At 36.6% G+C, this 22,423-nt stretch overlaps 1 protein-coding gene across 1 annotated transcript; it reads left to right on the top strand.

Moving 5' to 3' along the window:
• The first annotated feature begins 2,725 nt into the window (after nt 1-2,725).
• On the top strand, nt 2,726-19,640 carry LOC113051207 (thrombospondin-type laminin G domain and EAR repeat-containing protein-like). Its single transcript, XM_026214775.1, has 10 exons — nt 2,726-3,480; nt 6,024-6,089; nt 7,312-7,443; nt 8,363-8,595; nt 9,127-9,298; nt 10,063-10,083; nt 11,077-11,309; nt 15,556-15,734; nt 15,831-15,932; nt 19,129-19,640. Exons 1-10 carry the CDS (start codon nt 3,363-3,365, stop codon nt 19,280-19,282), a joined length of 1,410 nt encoding a protein of 469 aa, XP_026070560.1. The 5' UTR covers nt 2,726-3,362; the 3' UTR covers nt 19,283-19,640.
• The last annotated feature ends 2,783 nt before the right edge of the window (nt 19,641-22,423 follow it).

Below are 22,423 nucleotides of genomic sequence, written 5' to 3'. Positions count from 1 at the left end.
AAAGAAATAAATAATATAAAAGAAATAAAAATATTGACCCCAAACGAATGGCAACGCATGTGTTCACTTAACAACTTTCCAGTTAAATAGAGGTAGACATCAAATGTGTTTGATTTGGCAAAGCTCAATCAGGATTTGCAGAATCTGACCGCATCAAAGACTGGATTAACTCTTGTTTTTCTTAATGCCATATCAGCTGATGGGGCTCATTATAGGACAGCTGCTTCCATGTGTATCTGATTCACCATCTGCATACTACAGACCGCAGGTTGCCTTTATTTACAGGACTATGGCGATCACCTCCCACACATTACTGAAATTGAATGTCAAATATGATGAGTTTGCTGTCATCGCTGACAAACCAGCTATGCCTCTGATCGGCTCACACACACACACACACACACACCTATTCCCACATCTGCTTTCTTCAGATCTTAACTAAGTTAAAATGAACAATGATAGGCTTAAAACTAACAAAAAAAATTATAAAATAAATAAAAATATAATTAAAAATTATACATGAAATATTAATTATTCACATAAAAAAATAAAACTGCACTGAACAAAATTATAAATGCAACACTTTTGTTTTTGCCCCCATTTTTCATGAGCTGAACTCAAGGATCTAAGACCTTTTTATATGCACACAAAATGCCTATTTCTCTCAAATATTGTTCACAATTCTGTCTAAATCTGTGTTAGTGAGCACAATCCTATCCTATCTCTTCTGTCCACAATCCTATCAAACATATTTGTAATTTCTGGAATCTCATCAATGAGAACTCAAACCCTGCAGTTAGTTGATGAGTTTCCCTGTCTAAACATGTCTGATACTTCACACACAGCGCTGATAATGAAACATAAATGGAGCTCAAAGCACAGCTCAGCCTCAGGGTCAGACATGAGACCATAACAACTTTCAAAGAAGAACGAATGTGACACACACCTCTTTCTATCACGTTTCTAAATGTACGTTTTGTGCCATTAGGTAGACAAAAAAAAAAACTTTGTCAAATATTGACAATATTAAAGATTGGGCATGGCAATTTGGACATTAATACTTATTATTATTATTATTATTATTTTATTTTTTATTTTTTTGGCAAATATTAAAGTGGGTGTGAAAATCTATTTATTATTAGTGTAATGATAACAAATGTATCTTTAATTTTTTTTTTTTGAAATACTGTTGAATATTAAATATTGGGGGAAATGATTTGGCCATCAATGTATCTTTCAAAACATCTAGTCATATATTGTCAAACATCAGATATTGGGGCTGACAATATGGCCATAACAAATGTAAAATTATCTTTTAAAACTTTGTCAAATGTTGTCAAATATAAATTTGACAATTTGGCCATGAAAATATGAAAAATTTAAGATGTAACTTAAAATAATTGGTCAAATATTGTGAAATATCAAACTGGGGTGGAAAAAACAAAACAGTCAGAATCTTCCAAAACAGAGTCATCAAAAGTATGAATTAGCACAAGTTGAAGTATGAGAACATATACACTAAAACACCATTTTATGATAAAGGGCTGTCTTGGAAGTCTGTTATGGACTTTCCTCTAATGGGATCAAAATTTCATTAGCCTATCTGCAATAAATATGCAGGATTGTGTCAGGAGTTCATGAACTGGTAGTAGAGTGCTTTAATATCCACTACATTACAAGTGAACTGTTTGTCAAAGGCTCACAAAGGAATTTCAATTGTTGTGTTCCTCCCCCTTTAACATCCCTAATATTCCTACTTGTTTTTTATTTATTTATTTATTTATTTATTTTTTGCCAGCTTTGATTTGAAAAAGGCTTTAAGTGACAAATGTAAATGGGAGTCAGGTGAACTGCATGCTGGTCTTTAGCCTGCAATGTTGATGAGATTTGCTCACAAACTATTAGATGTTCTGTCTTGAGTGTTCTGTTGCACTTTGTTAAAAATTGCTAAGGCAAGCATCAATATTTCTCATGCAGGTAAGGTATCTAAACTATAGAGCTAGTAACTATTAAGTAGACTATTAGCATTTAACACACAGCTTAGCCTATTTGTAGGGTGTAATTTATGTGTTGAAGAGCCCGAGCTGTAATACCTGCCTCACTAATTAGTCAAACCCACATCATTTAGCTATTAACGTTAGTGGGTTGAGCATCCCAAGATGTACCAGAAGAGGGAAAGACCGAAAACAACTGCTGGGAAAACTAGGCTGTGGGATGTAACAAAGATGAGTGATACCTCAAATTACGCAGCTTGTTGAGAAAAGGTGAAACATGAAAATCCCATAGAATTTAATGTATATATATATTATATATATACATATATTATCTACAGACCAGAATATCATGTTGGGTTGGGCTCTTTTAACTTTGACTAATAGGTGACCACCTAGCAACCTTCTCAAACACCCTAGCAACTGCAGAGCAATGCCTTATAATTCAGTCATAACACCTTAACAACTGCAATGAAATGGCCACTAGCACCAAGTTTTGCACTACAGCAAGTTTTGCAAAGGTCAACACACACACACATACAAAATAAATATAAAGTGAGACTGAGAACAAGATCAGGATACAGAGATGGACTCCACCCAGAGGCAGAAAATAAAACAGAGAGAGAGGGGGGGGGGGGTTGGGGGGGGGGTTATGAAGCAATGAAATACTGCGATTAGGACTGCAGGAAATCTCTCTCTTTCTGTCTGTCTGCCTTTCTCTTAGCCTCTGTACCTCCTTCTGAGCCCCTCCTCTCGTGTTGACACGGTTTCATTTGAATGTCTCTCTAACTACATCGCTTTTTCCCCTTGAGCTCTCAGTTGTAGTTGTGATCTGTTAGCATGCTCATTTGACCCTGCAGCTGACAGGTGAATTAGCCGCTGCGTTCTGGACGTCTCTGCGAACATAAACAGAAGGGAAGAAGAGGGGAAAGCACTGGCTTGTGGATGTTCGGGACTTTGATTACAGCTTTCTGAGTATTTTGGCTCCGTCTAGTTTGAACTGTTTGTTCATTATTAGCATTTAAGTGGATAAGGAAGAACTTTCCTGAGAAGTAGTACAGAAAAACATTAATTTTTATTTAGTTTGTATTTTGTGTTGAGTTATTACCTAGTGCAAACCACACCTATTTGTGAGTTTTATTAAGAACTTTATTAAGTAGATAAGGGTCCATTTGTTTTAAACTAATTAATTTATTCAAATTAAACAATGAGGGACAGACTCTATTCTGGACAGTTCAAGGAACAAAGAATACAGGACATAAAGCATCTCTACCAGCAGACAACTTTCTGAATTGTGTTTTGGGCTTTTTTTTTTTTTTTGTGGCCAATCAAAAGTTTGTAAGGACATTTTTATTGCCAAATCAACATCTAATGGAAGGACAGCATAGCTTGGTGCCATCCTTATCCACCCTACTTGGACTGCAGTTGTTTCTGCTGCTTCTGCCATTGACAGAAAGTGTGACCGTAGTGCCATGGAAACCCTGTTCAGGTGAGAGACTGCACATAACCCTGATTATTTGCTCTCTAATAAACAGTTTTTTTTTAATGCAATAGCTGAATAATACTGATTTGCGTTCTCTGTTTTGCATGACAACAAACTGTTACTCTTTAAATCACTGAGTCCTGGTATCTCTCTTTCAGTAGACAATAAGAAAATGTGACTTCCTCCATAATAAAATTCTTCAGATTAGATCAAGTCTGGACTTTAAAGATCTTGAATGAAACCATAAATCCTCAACCTGAACTATTTTCCCCCATTTCATTCACAATTGTGCTGAAAATTATTATGAAAATTGTATTTTAAATATTTTTTAATTAAACATTTTAAAGGTTTTGGGTGAGACTACTTTTACAGCTAGAATTGTATTTATCCGAATCACACCCAATCACACTTGTTACAAATTACAAAATTATAAGTCAATTGGAAATGTCATGTGAAAAGAAAAAACAAGATTTGTTATTGTTTTCTCACTCATCTTGTGTTATATTTCTCTTGAAAATTTGTTTTTGTTGACATGCAGTGTCCTTGGTAGCCACTTTATAAAAATGTATTAGGGGCAACTGTTTATTATTGTGGAAATGACAGTCACAATATTGGTAAAAATTGATATTTCATTTTCACACAATAAAATCGGATTCGTTATTATCACACATTCTAATTAAAAACATGGTAGGCATGCCGTCACATAGACCACCAAAATGTCACTTAAAGGGATAGTTCACCCAAAAATAAAAGTTATGTCATCATTTACTCATCATTTTTTCCTCCCAAACCTGAACATAGAAGATATGTTGAAAAATGTTGGTAATCAAACAATTGCTGGTCCCCACTGACTTCTAAAGTATGGAAAAAGTCAAGAGGGAACAGAAACTGTTGCGTTACCAACATTCTCCAAAATATATTTTGTTTTTGGAACAACTTGAGGGTAAGTAAATGATGACAGAAATTCATTTTTTTGGGTGAACCATCCCTTTGATAGAAGAAATGAATGCTTACACATTTTTTTTTATCTGTGCCACACAAATCCATGTTGTCACACTAATTCACAGCTTTGTCTCTAAAATGGAAAAGTGGGAAACTGTTCCCAAACCCCGCAACATCCCTGGGGATTAAATTCTCCCATTTTCATACCACAAAGGCAATTACATTAGATACCAATGCAAAAGAAATGAGAAAATGAAAAATCGAAAAGAGTTTACCAGAAGATTACCAAAATAAATTCCTTTGGTGGTATTTAAAAAAAAACTGTTTTTGTATGGCAAGAGCAAACCATTTCAATGGTCAGGCAATGAGCTCAGCTGAAGGACTGTTGTTACAATAGAAGCTGTAAATACCACAATAATGTGGAGAATGTTTAGGGAACTGCAGCCCTGTCACTGAACATCTACTGTATAGATGACATCTCTTTGTCATCAGTGTGTGTGTGTTCTCATTTAAAGCATCTACACATTTATCTGTAGTTTGGAAAGAAAGTAAAGCATATCCAAGAGTATCAGTTGAAACTTATGCTGTCGTTACTTATGTCACTTTACATATTTAACTATTTTTTTGGAAAACAATGGTCATAGTCAAGTCTTTAGACTGGTAAATGCTAATAAAAAACATTACACGTTTTAAACCATGTCATTGCATATATGAATGAAATTAAATCAAAGTTTAGGCCAGGGTTTCGTAAAGTCTGTGAACCTGGGAGAGCTGAATATAAATATTCTGTCTCCTCCTCTTTCCTCTGTATATTTTGCATGGAAGGCAATTTGCATATTTGGGAGATAAACTATATCAAGAACTATTCCCATTAGATGCAAAAATATATCGGCCATCAGAAGTTTTCAGATACCTAATCCACATGAATGGATTAAATAGCCTTCATGTAGCTTAAACAGCAATGTTAAGGTCATGGGTTTGAGAGAGAGGGCAATGTTAAATGCAATGTAAATCACTTTTAATAAAAGTGCCTACCAAATGCATAAATGTAAATAGCATTAAATAAAAATGTATAAAATCAAATGCTATCTGATGGCACAAGCACACTTTTCAAGCATGCCATTCAACAAAAGGATATTTGTTTTCTGGTTTTAAATGATGTAACTATGGTCAAAATGAACACAAAAAATAATTTTGGACACTCACTTGTTATAATATGTAGTCTGTAATACCTGGAGAAATCCATCCGTGCACATTCTCATTTTCGAAGGCAGTTATTCAGTTGGAGCAGACAAACTCTGAAGTATGTAACCTTCTTGCTTCCATCTTTGCTAATGGCTACTCAGATATAGGCACAGAAGTTTTTGAGGCAATCACCTGAATAATAAAAGTCATACTTACCACCACAGGACAAAACTATGTCTTGACAGTGCTGATTAGTTGATGGTGTCAAAAGAACACACAAAGTCCAAAACCTTTGACTAACAAGTATTCTAAGCAGGTTTTAAGAGCCCGATAAATAAATAAATAAATAACTGGACCATGTGCTAATCAGTCAAACATTGTTTCTGGCATGGGGTCCTCAACTTTCTCCTCTCCCTCTCCAGATCTCCATCCAGTGGACCTGTTGTCTCGAGTGCTGCCCCGAAACGGAGAGGCTCTGGCTGGGATCCGTATGGTGCATATGGTGTATATTATTATATTGCAAAAACTGGTGTTCTATATATACATATATAATTAAAGCTGCGGTAGGTAACTTTTGATGCTCTAGCGGTTAATAAACAGAACTGCTTGCGTCTTGCAGAAGAACATCGTAGCCGGAACTACTTCTCTCTGTTTTTGTCTATGAAGAATCAAAAAGGTACTGTATTACTCCGCCGCGGTACCCCCGAAGCAATCTAAAATAGTCAGAATATAAACACTTATTATAGGTGTACCCTAGTGATTCAGAACAAGCTAAAAACACGGTTTGGAAAATGGATTCATGGTGTACTCACTTATTATATACATTTTGTATTGTACTTTGAACACAAAAAAAATTTACGGACCGCAGCTCTGATTGGTTGTTTCTTACCGGGAGCAGTAAGTGTTATATATAATAATAAGTGTTTATATTCTGACTATTTTAGATTGCTTCGGGGGTACCACGGCGGAGTAACCCAGTACCTTTGTGATTCTTCATAGGCATAAACAGAGAGAAGTAGCTCCGGCTACAATGTTCTTCCGCAACATGCAAGCAGTTCTGTTTATTACCGCTAGAGCGTCAAAAGTTACCAACTGCAGCTTAAATGCCATAATAAAACAAAACTGAGAAAATAAGTTGGTTAGAAATATCAACGTTGCCAATCTTAACATTGATTTACAATGAACCATTACAAAAATGATTTTCTATCATGACTGGAGCCATGGAAAACATTTTGAAGAAAAGTACAGATCTGTGTTGTGAAAGACCACATCACTGACACATCACCCGTGGCCGGATTGAGTTATGGTCCCAAACTAAACATCTGACACTTGTTTAGCTCTGAAAGGAAAACAGAGCTTCTGCCGCTTGCAGTGAGAGCTGTCAGTGATCAAGTGAGTGTGGGTTTACGCTGGCATACATCTCTGGCATGACAAACAATGCAGTGTTTTTATCATTTGTATTGACAATTTAAATTAGCTAATGGCAACTTGATCTGGTTAATACTTCAACACCCTCACAGCCTGAGCTCATTAGACATATTGTTTCGTCTGTAATGAAACACTGAAGCACTTGTTTCATATCCATATTACTAATCAATTAATCACAAAATTCATAAAATACCATATAATTTAATGCAATTCAAAAATAAATATTACTTTTAACAAATGCATATTTGTTCACTATGTTTGCACTCTCCTTTTAATGTTCAGAGACGGAGGTCCGTGTGACTCTGGGGTCTAAACCAGCATGTACTGCGGCAGAACTGGGACAACTCTGGTTTGATACTCTTAAAAGAGGCCTTTTCCTATGTGATGGTGCATACTGGCACTCTATGTTGCAAGGTAAATATCAATTTGTAAAAAAAAAAAAAAAACACAATAATTTTTTTTTTTTAATTATTAATATGTAAAAGTGCTTTATTTTTAACTTTTATGATTATGACCTGTCAAGTCAAATCAAATTTCTTAATATAGCTCTTTTCACCAAACACATCGTTTCAAAACAGCTTTGGAGAAAATAATTTTGTTAATGTTTGTAACATATAAATATCTTAATGCCTTATAGTCACATTGAGCAGATTAGAGCTGGGCTTAATATAGTATATATTTTGTGACAATAAAGAAAAAAGCAGTTGAGATAAGCTAAATATAATATATCATGGGTATAGCTCAATATATATATATATATATATATATATATATATATATATATATATATATATATATATATATATATATATATATATATATATATATATATATATATATACGAACATACATACACACACAGACACACGTATATTTATATGTACTTATACATGCTATATAGTATATTTGGCTTTATGTGAGTTTACTGTATGTATGAGCATAAAGTTGTATATTTAGATATCTTTATACATACTGTTTCAGTACTTTATACTGTACATAGAGCTCTATGATATAGTTTCTGTACCATTCTAAACATACACACACAACCGAGATTTGCTAGAGTCTGCCGTTTTAATTTAGAAAAAGTCATGTTATATTTACCTTTAACATGCAATATTTATATAGATCTCATATCTTATATTTATTTATAACCATACTCATATTGGATCAGTTCCTTTACCAAAGAGTACTGTGTCAGTGGTGATGATTGGTATTTTGGTATGATTGGTATTATGATTACCATGAAAACTCCTGGTTATGCCCTTTTGACAGCTTTTTGTTTGAATTTTGCCATTTGTTTGAATTATTCTTTTTAATGCTATTCAATCTACAGAGAAAGACAGACTACACTACGTAGACGATTACCAGGACCTCTACACCACCTCAGAGACTCTGGACATTGAGCTTTTCCAGATCCCCTCTGTTGGGCTGTTTGCTGCTATGGCTCATCAGGCTAACAAACCAGGCTCTGCCATCTACCGCTGGAACCACGGCCAATTCCAGCTCTACCAGAACATCAGCACCTTTAAAGCCCAGGCATGGAAACAGTTCACTATAGGGAGGAAGGTGAGGAAAGACCATAATGTTGTCAAAGTCTAAAACAGCCAGGTGTGTTTGATGTGGTCTTTCTTACGCTCAGTACAAACATATGCAATAACTTTAAATCACTAGTGTAGTCAATCACAGAAATTCATTTAAAGTCCGATGCTTTCCCTTCTCTGAATGAATCATTTTTACACACCTGTCTGTCTGCAGTGGAATTGTTTAGTCTTAATTATATCACACAGATCTTGAATTATAAAGAACAGGAAGTAATAAAGGTTCTTTGTTGAAACCTGCAGCCCTTTATGACTTTTATCATCATCATTATATCACAGAGTTTGTATTGATATCAGTTAAGGCATCACTAAACTCTTCACCTGAGTGAAATTATGACTCATACTAAGCAGTATATCTACCAGCTGATCTTCACATGGGTCTAAATTTAGCGAGCTGGATTCCTGATAGCCAAATGATGGGCTGACTGATAAGTGTAACTCTATCTCTGTTTGTCTGTATCAGGCTCATTTATCACTGTGTGTGTTGTATGTGTGCCAGATGTTCTTGGCAGTGTCGAACTCCATGGGTCCAGTGGACGGAGAGCGAGAGCTATCTGTGATCTATCGGTGGAGTAATAAGAGGCTGAAGTTTGTGCGTTATCAGACCCTGGAGACGCACAGTGCATGTGACTGGGAGGCCTTTCATATTAATAATGAAGCTTTTTTACACTGTAAAAAATTTCTTGTTGTTTTTACAAAAACTTTTTGGCAGCTGTGGTTGCCAGAATAATTTTGTAAAAATACAGAAAACTGTAAACACATTTACGTCAAAAACTGTTAATTTTACAATATAAAGCTGTAATTTACAAACAAGAAAATGTGAATATAAACCAGTAAATTCAACAACACACAAAATTAAATCTGTTTTGTACCTTGAAAATACTGACAACCACCATAATAATAAAGATGGTACTGTATAAGAGAAAGCCACTCGAAGTATCAAAGCTCATCACAAGTAGCTTCACCACAAGCAGAAGTATATATATATTAACATATAGAAGGTGCACATTTATGGAAACACAAAACACCATCATGGTAACACACGTGATACTTAAATAATGCAAAAAACTTTCATTAAGCAACAGAAGATGTAACATAAAGCTCAAATGTACATAACTGATAACAAGAACTATTTAAAAACATGATTATTTAAACAAAATACTTTCAAACGTGGAGTGTCACGCAGGGAATTCTGGGAATATCAGTTTACAGTTTTAGACTGTAAATTATACATTGATTTGTTCTTTTTTTACTTCTAAAAGCTGTATAATTAACAGAATTTTACTGTAAATTTACATTAAATGCTTTGTTAGATCTTTTACAGTTTTTCCCTGTATATAGTACGGGAACTTACTGTTAACCTATTATCAGTTTTTTTCCGTAGCGTTTTTACAAAATTTTACAGTTAAAATTACACTTATTTTTTACAGTGTAGCTGTGGCTAATCACAGAACAGGTTGGTCCAACAATGATGTACTGGGGCCGAACCAAGTGATTCATCAGTGCCTGACTAGGCTCATACATAACGGTCCTAGAATGCTGTTAAATGGTTCTCAGTTCACCCCACTCCATAAATGTTGACCGAAAAAATATAAATTCATACTCAGCGTAATGTCTTTCCAAGCCCCTATGACTTTCCTTGATCTGTTCATCACAAAATATTTAACATTTGAAGATATGTTTGCCATACAATGAAAGAATATTGTTGAAAGTGTGAGATATAAACTCTAACTTCTTTAGTCTGACTTTCTGTCTCACAATTCCAAGCTTCCATCTCACAATTTTGCATTTTTATATCACAATTCTGACTTTTTTTCCTCTAAATTCTGAGTTTAGACCACATAATTCTATGGAAGCCCATTTCTGCAATGGAAATTTTTTTATAAATAAAGTTAATTTTGACTTTTTATCTGGTAATTCTGAATAAATGTAAAATTGTGACATAAACTCACAATTACCTTTTTTATTTCGTAAGTGGAATAAAAAGTAATTGTGATATGTAAAATCAGATTCCTGATGGAAAAAAATCTGAGATGTAAAAAAAAAAATAAATAAATAAATAAATATATATATATATATATCGTGAAAATATATATTGTGAGATAAAAGCGAAACTGCATGAGTGTGTATCTCGCTATTTTAACTTTTTTTTCTCAAAAACGAATTTATATCTTGTTATTAAATCTGTACAATAAAGATTTTTTCCCTCAAAAACTACTTTTTACTATATTTGTGGTCAAATAAATACACTCTTAGCATAAGATACTTATTTCAAGTACATAAAAAATAACACTTTAGAATGGTAGTGTATGGACTGATAAATTTGGAGCCTCTGATGGAGTTCATACATTTTTATCAGCATTTCATTTTGTTACTGCTCCTAAAATAGGTGCCAGTAGACACATTTATTATTATTTTATAATACTTATGTTCCTGTCACCCCCTTTAGAGACTGGCAATCACAACATTGACAGCATTGTTTATAAGTGGAACCCAGGCACCAAGACGTTTGAGGTGAACCAAACCATCTCGACATCAGGAGCTTATGACTGGGAGTTTTTCACCGTAGGACCCTACCACTTCCTAGCAGTGGCCAATGCATTTGATGGCACCTCCACCCAAACAGATTCATCCATCTACATCTGGCTTGGTGGAGCTTTTCAGCTTTTTCAGACTATAAGGGTGAGTTTAGAAAGCATGACATTTCAACATGCTCATGATGGACACAAGGCACTGGTACTTTCTGATGGCTTAAAATCAAATGGATCATTCTGAATCATGATGATCATCTAGAACTTATTTACTTTGAACGAAAACACTGGTGTAAATGGGGTACGTTTCTATCCTCAGTTGCACAGTAATAATTATATTGCAGGTAAAAAAAAAGTGGAAAATCCAAAATTAAAAAACGATGAATGATGGACTCATGTTGGTGTTTACCAGTAGCAGCATTTTATTTTTAATTTATCTGACACCTGTTCTCACAGAATCAACTTTGGGGCATCTGCAGTATTGATGTTGTTTTTTAAGTATAGCTTTATCTCTTGTGAAAGACCCTGAACTGCTACTGAAGAGATTTATTGCTTGAAATCCAGTTGTCACAAACGTTTCATTCATAACTACAATTGATTTTACTTGTTTAACGAATTAACACATCAGACAGTTTTACTTTAAAGGAAAGATAAGATAGGCTATAGTCTATGTCTATTTATGTGTATTGGGTTTGGGAAGATGATTTCTGATAAATATTATTTAAAGGAACAGTTCTTTCTTCCATTTAACCAAGAAAAGCTTAGAAACTTGTTGTTTGTGGTGACACTCCAAAATAAATATTTCAAAATGAATAAAAGTAGTCAAAACAATTAGATTTTCAAATTGATAATATTCAACATCCATTTTCTATGGAGGTAAATCAGTAGCTAAACTTAAGAGGTTGAATCTCTCCTACATGAGTCCATCATTCATTGTTTTGTAATTTTGTAATGATTTTCCACTTTATTTACTTGCAATATAATTCTTATAAATGTATATGTCGTAAACATTTGTGTATGCCATTTTCTTTGTGTGAATGTCATTGCACTCATTTGTAACTATTAATCTAAAACTTACAATTCAAAACACAGGTGTTTTGATCATTGTCTGTGTGTGCAAATTGAAAGAATCTGCTTTTCTTTTTTTTTTTTTAAATCAGAGCTATAAGTGTAAATTTCAACTTACAAATATGAATGTTTATAAGACAAGTTCTCACATTCAGATTTTCTACCTCTTGATTTTGGTACTGTATTACATTCATAATTTTCTTTGTATGTAAAATAACAGCTAGGATATTTTTTTTTTTTTTTTGGTTTCACAGACAAGATAAGGTGGTAATGTCATATTTTCTTTTGAATATTTTATTTTTTATAGTCAGATGAAAAAAGTAATGGCTGCTTTCATTCAAGTCCATAAAAATGTCAAACCTTTTCAATCATTGTTGAATTTTCTCGAAATCACTGATCCAAAGTCAACGACTTAACAAGGCAGACCTGTTGCTTGTGATGTTGTCAGCCGTTTAAGATGGGAATTTCCCCATGTGCAGATGTGTTTTACAGGAGAAAAAAACAAGAAGAGTTTTTTTTGTTTTTTTGTTAGTATCAATCATTTAGATGATGTTACACTGTAATTATCTAACAAAATCAAAGTCATGTATGACAGTGATGTGATATGGATCCCATGAATTTTTGGATGCAGTCAGTTTCAATTCAACAAGACTGTGTTTCCCATAAATGTGTCAGATACTACAACTTTCTTAACCTAGTATAGAAAAACTTCTGAGGTTTAGCATATAATTATAAGAAATGGCGTAAGCAGCCTTCCCTTTCAGTCGGTCACTCTCGACGCCACGTCGGATGACCAACGAATATGGGATATCGCTTCGATAGACCAATCTACTTTGAGTGTAAACTAAACGAGCCAATGCACATTGGCATGCAATTATTGCATCCAGCTGCCGCTGATCACTGCGTGAGTATAAGAGGGCAGCAGGTGCAATGCATACCAGCTTTTCGCTTCGGAGCCGAGCGTTAGTATCGCTCTGCTCAACTGTGTCTGCTGTGAACTACGAGTTCAGCACGCTCTCGGAAGCTTCGTGTGTTGGCGAGACGGCGCTTCAGCGGCGGTCGTTCCTGTGTCGAGTGGATTGCACACTTCAGGTTGCACTACCCCTGTCATGTTGCAAGCAGCCAATTCCCCTGTGTGCCTCAGAACTAAAATAGCATTTCCTAAAGAGCAAATTACTCTAAAAGAGCTTCACGGGTGCATCTTTATAAAGACGACGGATTGTCCATATAAGGATGCCGTTTCACCCGTGCGTTTCTGGGTGCGGTCGTTACCTGGCAACGGGTGATGGTCACGATTGCTGCCTCACGTGTCTAGGGGCGGTGCAGCGAAGGGGTATTCAGGAATCCCGTTGGTGGAGCGGGCGGTAGCGATGCAACTGTTTGTTGAGTGGTGTTCTTCTCGCCGAGAAGACCCCCGAAGATGCCCGATTGCGGTCGTGCTATCCTTTCTGCAGCAAGGTTGGAGCGAAGGCTGTCTCCCTCCACCCTCAAAGTCCAGGTTGCCGCTATTGCTGCGTACCATGACTCTGTGAATGGGAAGTCTTTGGGTAAGCATGACCTCATCATCAGGTTCCTTAGAGGGGCCAGGAGGTGAAATCCATCCCGGCCCCCCGTATACCCTCTTGGGACCTGTCTCTAGTGCTTAAATCACTACAGCAGGGCCCATTCGAGCCTTTGCATTTAGTTGAGCTAAAGTTTCTTTCATTGAAAACTGTGCTCCTGCTTGCACTGGCCTGCATCAAGAGGGTAGGGGACCTGCATGCATTTTCGGTCGATGATTCATGCCTAGAGTTCGGGCCGGCTGACTTCCAGGTAATCCTGAGGCCCCGGCCTGGCTACGTGCCCAAGGTTCCCACTACACCCTTCAAAGACCAAGTGGTGAACCTGCAAGCGCTGCCCCTGGAGGAGGCAGACCCAGCCCTGGCTTTGCTTTGTCCTGTTCGAGCATTAAGGTGCTACGTGGACCGGACACAAAGCTTCAGGACTCCAGACCAGCTCTTTGTCTGTTACGGAGACCGGCAGAAGGGGAACGCTGTCTCTAAGCAGAGGATGGCCCACTGGATTGTGGATGCCATAACCCTGGCTTATCAGGCTCAGGATGTGCCCTGCCCGTTCAGGTTGCGAGCTCACTCAACTAGAAGTGTTGCATCCTCCTGGGCGCTGGCTCGTGGCGCCTCGCTGACAGATATTTGTAGAGCTGCGGGCTGGGCGACCCCTAACACGTTCGCTAGGTTCTATAGCCTTCGTGTAGAGCCGGTATCCTCCGGTGTTCTCACCTCAAACGGGTAGTGGCGCTGAGAGGCCCCGGTTAGTGTCGGCTTGCTAAAACTGCTCCAGAGTGTCCATACTGTAGACCCTGTTGAGATCCTCCATCACCCTAGGCAGCTGGACATGGCGTAACGTCCGGCGCCAGGCCTTCATGATGAATCCGTGAGACACAATGGAAGGCTGGGCTCCATATTGAGACCTAAGCGGTACTCGTATGTGTATAGTCCACGGTATAGCCTTAGAGCCCGTGTTTCCCCGGCAGACTTCTGCCTTCCCAAGAGGGTTTTAATCACCTCAAATTTCTCCGTATACTCCTAAACGGATGCTATATGTGTATTTGCCTCCGAGACCTCCTTCGGGAAGGATGGGGCTTCCGCAGCGTCCCGGCTCCAAGCAGACCGGTTACGTTTTCCCAGTGTTATCCAATCTCACCCAGTGAGGTAGTGCTTTGACAATGGTGAGTGGAGCTACTTGTTCTGAGCCCCGGCCTACACCTAATAGGGGCACAGGCGGCTCGCACAGGGCACTGGAAGGGGCAGCACCCATGGCGCTTTGATAGGGATCCCATATTCGTCGGTCATCCGACGTGGCGTCGAGAGTGACCGACTGAAAGGGAATGTCTCGGTTACGTATGGTAACCCTCGTTCCCTGAAGGAGGGAACGGAGACGCCACGTCCCGTCGCCATGGTTGCTGTACCGCCGCTGAGCTGCCGGGTTCGCGGCTCGGCTCCTCAGTGAAAAACTGGTATGCATTGCACCTGCTGCCCTCTTATACTCACGCAGTGATCAGCGGCAGCTGGATGCAATAATTGCATGCCAAAGTGCATTGGCTCGTTTAGTTTACACTCGAAGTAGATTGGTCTATCGAAGCGATATCCCATATTCGTCGGTCATCCGACGTGGCGTCTCCATACATAACCGAGACGTTCTGTCTCGAAAAAGCCAATGATAAAAGTCATGGCAGCATGAGTGTTTTGGAAAAAGTATTATTTTTATTATTATTACCAGACCAAATCTATTTTTCTTTCTCAGCATATTTTTGATTAATTTTTTTTCTGTAGACATTTGGGGCTACAGACTGGGAGATGTTTCAGATTGGAAACAGAGTCTTCCTAGCTGTTGCCAATGGACACATGCTGTGTGAGAGAGGACCAAGCCTCTATACCATCAACTCAACTATATATGAACTTGATGTGACAACCAAGATGTTCCTCAAATTCCAAGACATTGTAACATACAGGTAAGGCCAGAACTAGAAACGTTTTTTGGGGGTTGAAACAATATTTATCTAAGTGTTTTTTTTTTTTTTTTTACCTGATTTCCTCATGTATGGCAGTGCGGTGGACTGGGAATTATTTTCTGTTGGAGATGAACACTTCTTAGTCGTAGCCAACTCTTACGATGGATCATCTTACTCTTTGAACAGTGTTATATACAGGTAATGATTGAGAGCTCAAACATTATGCACAGATCATAACTCACAACTTCTTTTAAATGTAAATGCTGCAGCACTTCAGGTGGGTAAACCGCTCTGTGGAAGGTTATAGAAAAAGACATTTGTGTTGATACCACCACGCGTAAAGGCTGGAATACACTCCACAACTTGTAAAATCTAATATTCTGTTAAAATTTCTTAACTGCACAGAATTTGCAGACAGGCTATGACTTCGGGAACTAGAGTCAACTCTTCCTATTGTAAATCATGGAAAAAGCGATATAACTTTTTTTATATATCCCATCCTTCCTTCCACACTTTAAATGTAAGAGATAAGTAAAACTGTAAAAGTCATGGCATCACGTAAAAAAAAATCTGATTTTCTGTAAAAGGTGTTCAATAGTTATTTTCTTAAATATTATCAGGATAATATGGAAGGCCATTTTCACCTTGGATTAAAAGAAAGGGAATAATTGTAACTTTTTTTCCTCAAAATTAATTTATTACACTTGAGTTACAATCAATCAATCAATCAATCACCTTTATTTATATAGTGCTTTAAACAAAATACATTGCGCCAAAGCACTGAACAACATTCATTTGGAAAACAGTGTCTCAATAATGCAAAATGATAGTTAAAGGCAGTTCATCATTGAATTCAGTTATGTCATCTCTGTTCAGTTGAAATAGTGTCTGTTTTAATTTGCAATCAAGTCAATGATATCGCTGTAGATGAAGTGACCCCAACTAAGCAAGCCAGAGGCGACAGCGGCAAGGAACAGAAACTCCATCGGTGACAGAATGGAGAAAAAAACCTTGGGAGAAACCAGGCTCAGTTGGGGGGCCAGTTCTCCTCTGACCAGACGAAACCAGTAGTTCAATTCCAGGCTGCAGCAAAGTCAGATTGTGCAGAAGAATCATCTGTTTCCTGTGGTCTTGTCCTGGTGCTCCTCTGAGACAAGGTCTTTACAGGGGATCTGTATCTGGGGCTCTAGTTGTCCTGGTCTCCGGTGTCTTTCAGGGCTGTAGAGGTCCTTTCTAGGTGCTGATCCACCATCTGGTCTGGATACGTACTGGATCCGGGTGACTGGAGTGACCCTCTGATCTGGACACAGACTGGATCTGGTGGCCACGGTGACCTCGGAACAAGAGAGAAACAGACAAGTATTAGCGTAGATGCCATTCTTCTAATGATGTAGAAAGTACTGTGTTATGTGAAGTGTTCCGGTTCCAGTTTACCTAATTAATGCAGCCTAAAAATCCTTTAACGGATTTGGATATTAAAAGCATATTAGTATGTTATGTGTATGCCAGGTTAAAGAGATGGGTCTTTAATCTAGATTTAAACTGCAAGAGTGTGTCTGCCTCCCGAACAAGGTTATTCCAGAGTTTAGGCGCCAAATAGGAAAAGGATCTGCCGCCCGCAGTTGATTTTGATATTCTAGGTATTATCAAATTGCCTGAGTTTTGAGAACGTAGCGGACGTAGAGGAGTATAATGTAAAAGGAGCTCATTCAAATACTGAGGTGCTAAACCATTCAGGGCTTTATAAGTAATAAGCAATATTTTAAAATCTAAACGATGTTTGATAGGGAGCCAGTGCAGTGTGGACAGGACCGGGCTTATATGGTCATACTTCCTGGTTCTAGTAAGAACTCTTGCTGCTGCATTTTGGACTAGCTGTAGTTTGTTTACCAAGCGTGCAGAACAACCACCCAATAAAGCATTACAATAGTCTAACCTTGAAGTCATAAATGCATGGATTAACATTTCTGCATTTGACATTGAGAGCATAGGCCGTAATTTAGATATATTTTTGAGATGGAAAAATGCAGTTTTACAAATGCTAGAAACGTGACTTTCTAAGGAAAGATTGCGATCAAGTAGCACACCTAGGTTCCTAACTGATGACGAAGAATTGACAGAGCAACCATCAAGTCTTAGACAGTGTTCTAGGTTATTACAAGTAGAGTTTTTGGGCCCTATGATTAACACCTCTGTTTTTTCTGAATTTAGCAGTAAGAAATTACTCGTCATCCAGTTTTTTATATCGACTATGCATTCCATTAGTTTTTCAAATTGGTGTGTTTCACCTGGCTGCGAGGAAATATAGAGCTGCGTATCATCAGCATAACAGTGAAAGCTAACACCATGTTTCCTGATGATATCTCCCAAGGGTAACATATAAAGCGTGAAGAGTAGCGGCCCTAGAACTGAGCCTTGAGGTACTCCATACTGCACTTGTGATCGATATGATACATCTTCATTCACTGCTACGAACTGATGGCGGTCATATAAGTACGATTTAAACCATGCTAATGCACTTCCACTGATGCCAACAAAGTGTTCAAGTCTATGCAAAAGAATGTTGTGGTCAATTGTGTCAAACGCAGCACTAAGATCCAATAAAACTAATAGAGAGATACACCCACGATCAGATGATAAGAGCAGATCATTTGTAACTCTAAGGAGAGCAGTCTCAGTACTATGATACGGTCTAAATCCTGACTGGAAATCCTCACATATACCATTTTTCTCTAAGAAGGAATATAATTGTGAGGATACCACCTTTTCTAGTATCTTGGACAGAAAAGGGAGATTCGAGATTGGTCTATAATTAACTAGTTCTCTGGGGTCAAGTTGTGGCTTTTTTATGAGAGGCTTAATAACAGCCAGTTTGAAGGAATGTCAAGAATGACAAGATATGCAAACAGAATTCTGACAAGCTTTTTCACAATTCTGTACATTTCACAACTGTTTATTATTAATATTACTGTTATTATTATTATTATTAGTGTTTTCATCACAGTATAATTAACAATACCATTGTTACATATATATATATATATATATATATATATATATATATATATATATATATATATATATTTATATATATTTATTTATTTTTTTCTTACAACTGCGAGTTTATATATTGCAATTCTGACTTTATCGCTTACAATTCTGGCTTTTTGTCTCATAATTTGGAAGGAAAAAAAGGCCAAAAATAAATATAGTCAGAATCGCAAGAAAAAAATGTGAATTAAGAATTAATAAAAAGTGACCTTTTTATTTATTGTTCTGAGGAAGAAAACGGGCTCCCATATAGGATAGGATTACAGTATATAAGTGCTATAAACTATGAATATTGCAGCAAATAGTTTTTTTTCTTCAGTTTTATTGTTTTTGTCCCTGATAGATGGCAGGGATATGAGGGTTTTGTTCCTGTCCATCGGTTGCCTACTATTGGATGCAGTGACTGGGAGTTCTTTACCTCAGCAGAGGGTTCATACCTGATGTACTCCAGTGCCAAAGCACCTCTCTCCAAAGTCTTCAAGCTCAGGATCCACTGAAGCCACAAACAATAGTTCAGTTTTTGCTTATTTTTACCACATGCCACAGAAGTTGATTGAACTGAATCGTTCTCTTTCACTAGTGACTTCTGCCTTGACTAACACTTTGATGAGAATCTCTTTAATGTCAGAGAAGTCAATCAAGCTGAAAGGGGTGGAATATGGAGTTTGATAGTTGCTGTAAACTACCTCATCTGCATAAAAAGCACTGTCAAGATGAAAGAGAGTCTTTCAGTGGTGACTCTCTCAAATGTGTACTCAAATCAGTTCAGTTTAAAACTGTTTAAATTACATTGATATTTTTCTAACGATTAATGCTGTTTTATTATTATTATTAATGACATTTATACAGCCTATAAATGTTTCAAAATTGCTTAATAACTTGTTCTATTATAATATTGAAGAATGTTTGAAATAGGTTGTTTTATAATTTTTTTTAAAATTGTGTTTTATAATTAAAAAAATATATATTTAGCCTTAAATTATTCTTAATTCAGTTTTAGTCTTTTTTTATATTTAATGTCTAATTTTAAGTTTATTGATATAGTGAGAAAGTATGCAACAACCACTGGTGGACTACTCTTATTCATTCCTATGAGGATAATGTGAACAAATATACAATAAATCGGTTTTTGCAACTAAAAATCTTAAACCTGTTTTGTAGTTTTTTTTTCTTCTTTTACTTCAAACAATGACAACACTTTTTTTTTAACCTGCAAACAAACAAACATTGTATCAAACGCAAGTAACTGGCAGAAAATTGTCTGTAATATCATTCAGTAGTTTTTCTTTTTCAATGAACCTTAAACAATTAGTGTGAATGCACATGCGGAGCAGTCCTTAAAGCAATTCAAAAAGGTGTGATTTTATTGAGCTTATTACTTTGCCAAGAACCTCCAATCAGATAAAACCAAAGGCTCCCATAAGTCCTAATGGTTATTCCTAATAAGAATATTTATTATTGTCAGCCACTTTAAACATTGTAAATACACAGTTTGAACATTAACACTGCACCACACTTACTTTCAGGTAAAAAAAAAAAAAAAAAAAACCTTAATCATTACATTAAAATATATTGTACTTAAAATTTAAATAAAAACTGTACTGTACTTAAATGTTAAAAAACTGTATTTAAATAAAGATTAAATGAAAATGTACTGTACTTAACATTTAAGTAAAGTAAAATTTTAGGTGAAATATATTTTAATTTAACATTTAAGTACAGTTTTTTTTTACGTTTAAGTTCAGTACAGTTTTTAAAATTTAACTAAAAATAACTTGATAAAAAATAAAAATAAATAACAGTCTGTATGTAACTGCAAGTAACAATCATTAATTCAGTTAATCTTCTGCATACCACTAGAGAGAACTCATGTACCATTTGGAACCACTGGGAACATTCTTACAACTTCCTTTAACTTATTTTAAGAAAATGTAAAGTCAGGGCACCAGATAACACGTTCCTGCCTATGGTCAGTTTGTCTCTTCATGTGTTTGAAGAAAACTGGAAACGATATGAAGAGGATGAATAATATACAAAACTTATTAAAAGTCCACCAAAACACTTGCAAACTCACACAAAGAACATTATTTTAGCAAAAAGCAAAATATTGGCAATGATTACCTTTGTCATTTTTAGCACACATTTTTCCTGCCTAACACTGTAAAGCTTTGACACAATCTGTGTTGTATAACACGCTATATAGCTAAATAAAGGTGACCTTCCATGAATGACAGGAAACCGTATACAATTCTATCAGTGCTTGATATGAAAATATTAATCCACAACCTCTTTTACAGTGTTTTCATTTTGTATGGAAATACACAATTTTTAATGGCATTTTAAACCATGGCAAACATGTTATTACTGTTTTTTTTTTGTCCATAGTAATCTTAACTAAAATGATTATTTATTTTATTTCTTCACCCTTGTGTACTTGTATTTGATTTTATTTTGAAAGATCTCATTTCTTCCTGTTTTTTTTTTCTTGTAACACTAAGGGTGTGGTTGTAGAGCAATATTTTAATGTTTCAATGTTCACATATGTCTGTCACTTACAAGAAGCAAAGGATTACACTGATCAGCCACAACATTAAAACCACCTACCTAATATCTTGTAAGTCCCTCTTGTGCTGCCAAACCAGCTCTGATGTGTTGAGGCATTGACTCCACAAAGTTTGAGTTATAAAAGTTTAATTATACTAACTAAACTAAATCTATATTCTTGCACCCTGACATGTTTAGAAATAAAAATTGACAGAAAATTTAAATGTCATTTTTTTGCATAAATACTTTGCTTTCCATGGTCTGCGAAGCCGAAAGCACAAATATGCACTTCCTCTTTTCGATTCATATAAATATAGAAGCAAACCCTCAGTTTCTCACCAAAACGACGAGCAGAAAACAGCTCTTATAATTTACTACGTTGTGTGCACCTTGCCCTAACCATGTCTACAATGGACAGAGATCTTGTTCTGGAGGCGCTCTCTGCTCTAACAGGAACAACTTTGAAGCCTCTCACTGGATTAAAGGGACCCCTGAATTCTAATCCTGAACTCAACATTTACAATTTTATCACAGCTGCCATGTTAAGCCAAGAGATCTTGACATCATTAGGTGTGAGAGTTGATGTATTAAGCACTCTCAAGCAAATGAGTCTGCGCAAAGAGATGTTTGTTAACATGGATGAATTCTTCGAGCCAAGCTTTGATTGTGATTTTAGAGGTTTACGTGACAAGTCAGTATGCAAGCGGGGTAATGAGAAATATAAACGCCCACGTGGATGGTACCGTTTTGCTCTAAAAGTCCTGAACAAGTACCCTGATGGAAACGTCTGGCTGGGTAAGGATGGATGGAGGAGTCACTCAGTGGCTGGCGAGTGGCCTGTCTCCTATCATGGAACCAGCATTGAGGGTGCTTCAGGTATCATGAAATATCATTACACAGCAGGTCCTAGACAACAGTACGGGAGAGGAATCTATTCAACATATGACATCAAACAGGCTTCTGGCTACAGCAAGGAATTTACATCCAAAAAGAACGGGAAGAGATACAGAGTCATAATGCAGAACAGGATCAATCCAGTGATGAGGAAAGTGTGTGGCAGAAAGGACTACTGGCTGATCGAGATTCCTGAAGGC

The sequence above is a fragment of the Carassius auratus genome, chromosome 31, assembly GCF_003368295.1.
Source record: "Carassius auratus strain Wakin chromosome 31, ASM336829v1, whole genome shotgun sequence".
In the NCBI taxonomy this organism is placed as follows: domain Eukaryota; kingdom Metazoa; phylum Chordata; class Actinopteri; order Cypriniformes; family Cyprinidae; genus Carassius; species Carassius auratus.
This window is presented reverse-complemented; position numbering and strand designations above follow the sequence as displayed.

Bases quoted from the DNA above. Each gene is read 5' to 3' on its own strand.
- LOC113051207 (XM_026214775.1), top strand. From the start codon at position 3,363: ATGGAAGGACAGCATAGCTTGGTGCCATCCTTATCCACCCTACTTGGA. The intron at 7,444-8,362 runs GTAAATATCAAT...TTCAATCTACAG, and splicing joins CTGGCACTCTATGTTGCAAG to AGAAAGACAGACTACACTAC. The intron at 10,084-11,076 runs GTTGGTCCAACA...CACCCCCTTTAG, and splicing joins TGTGGCTAATCACAGAACAG to AGACTGGCAATCACAACATT.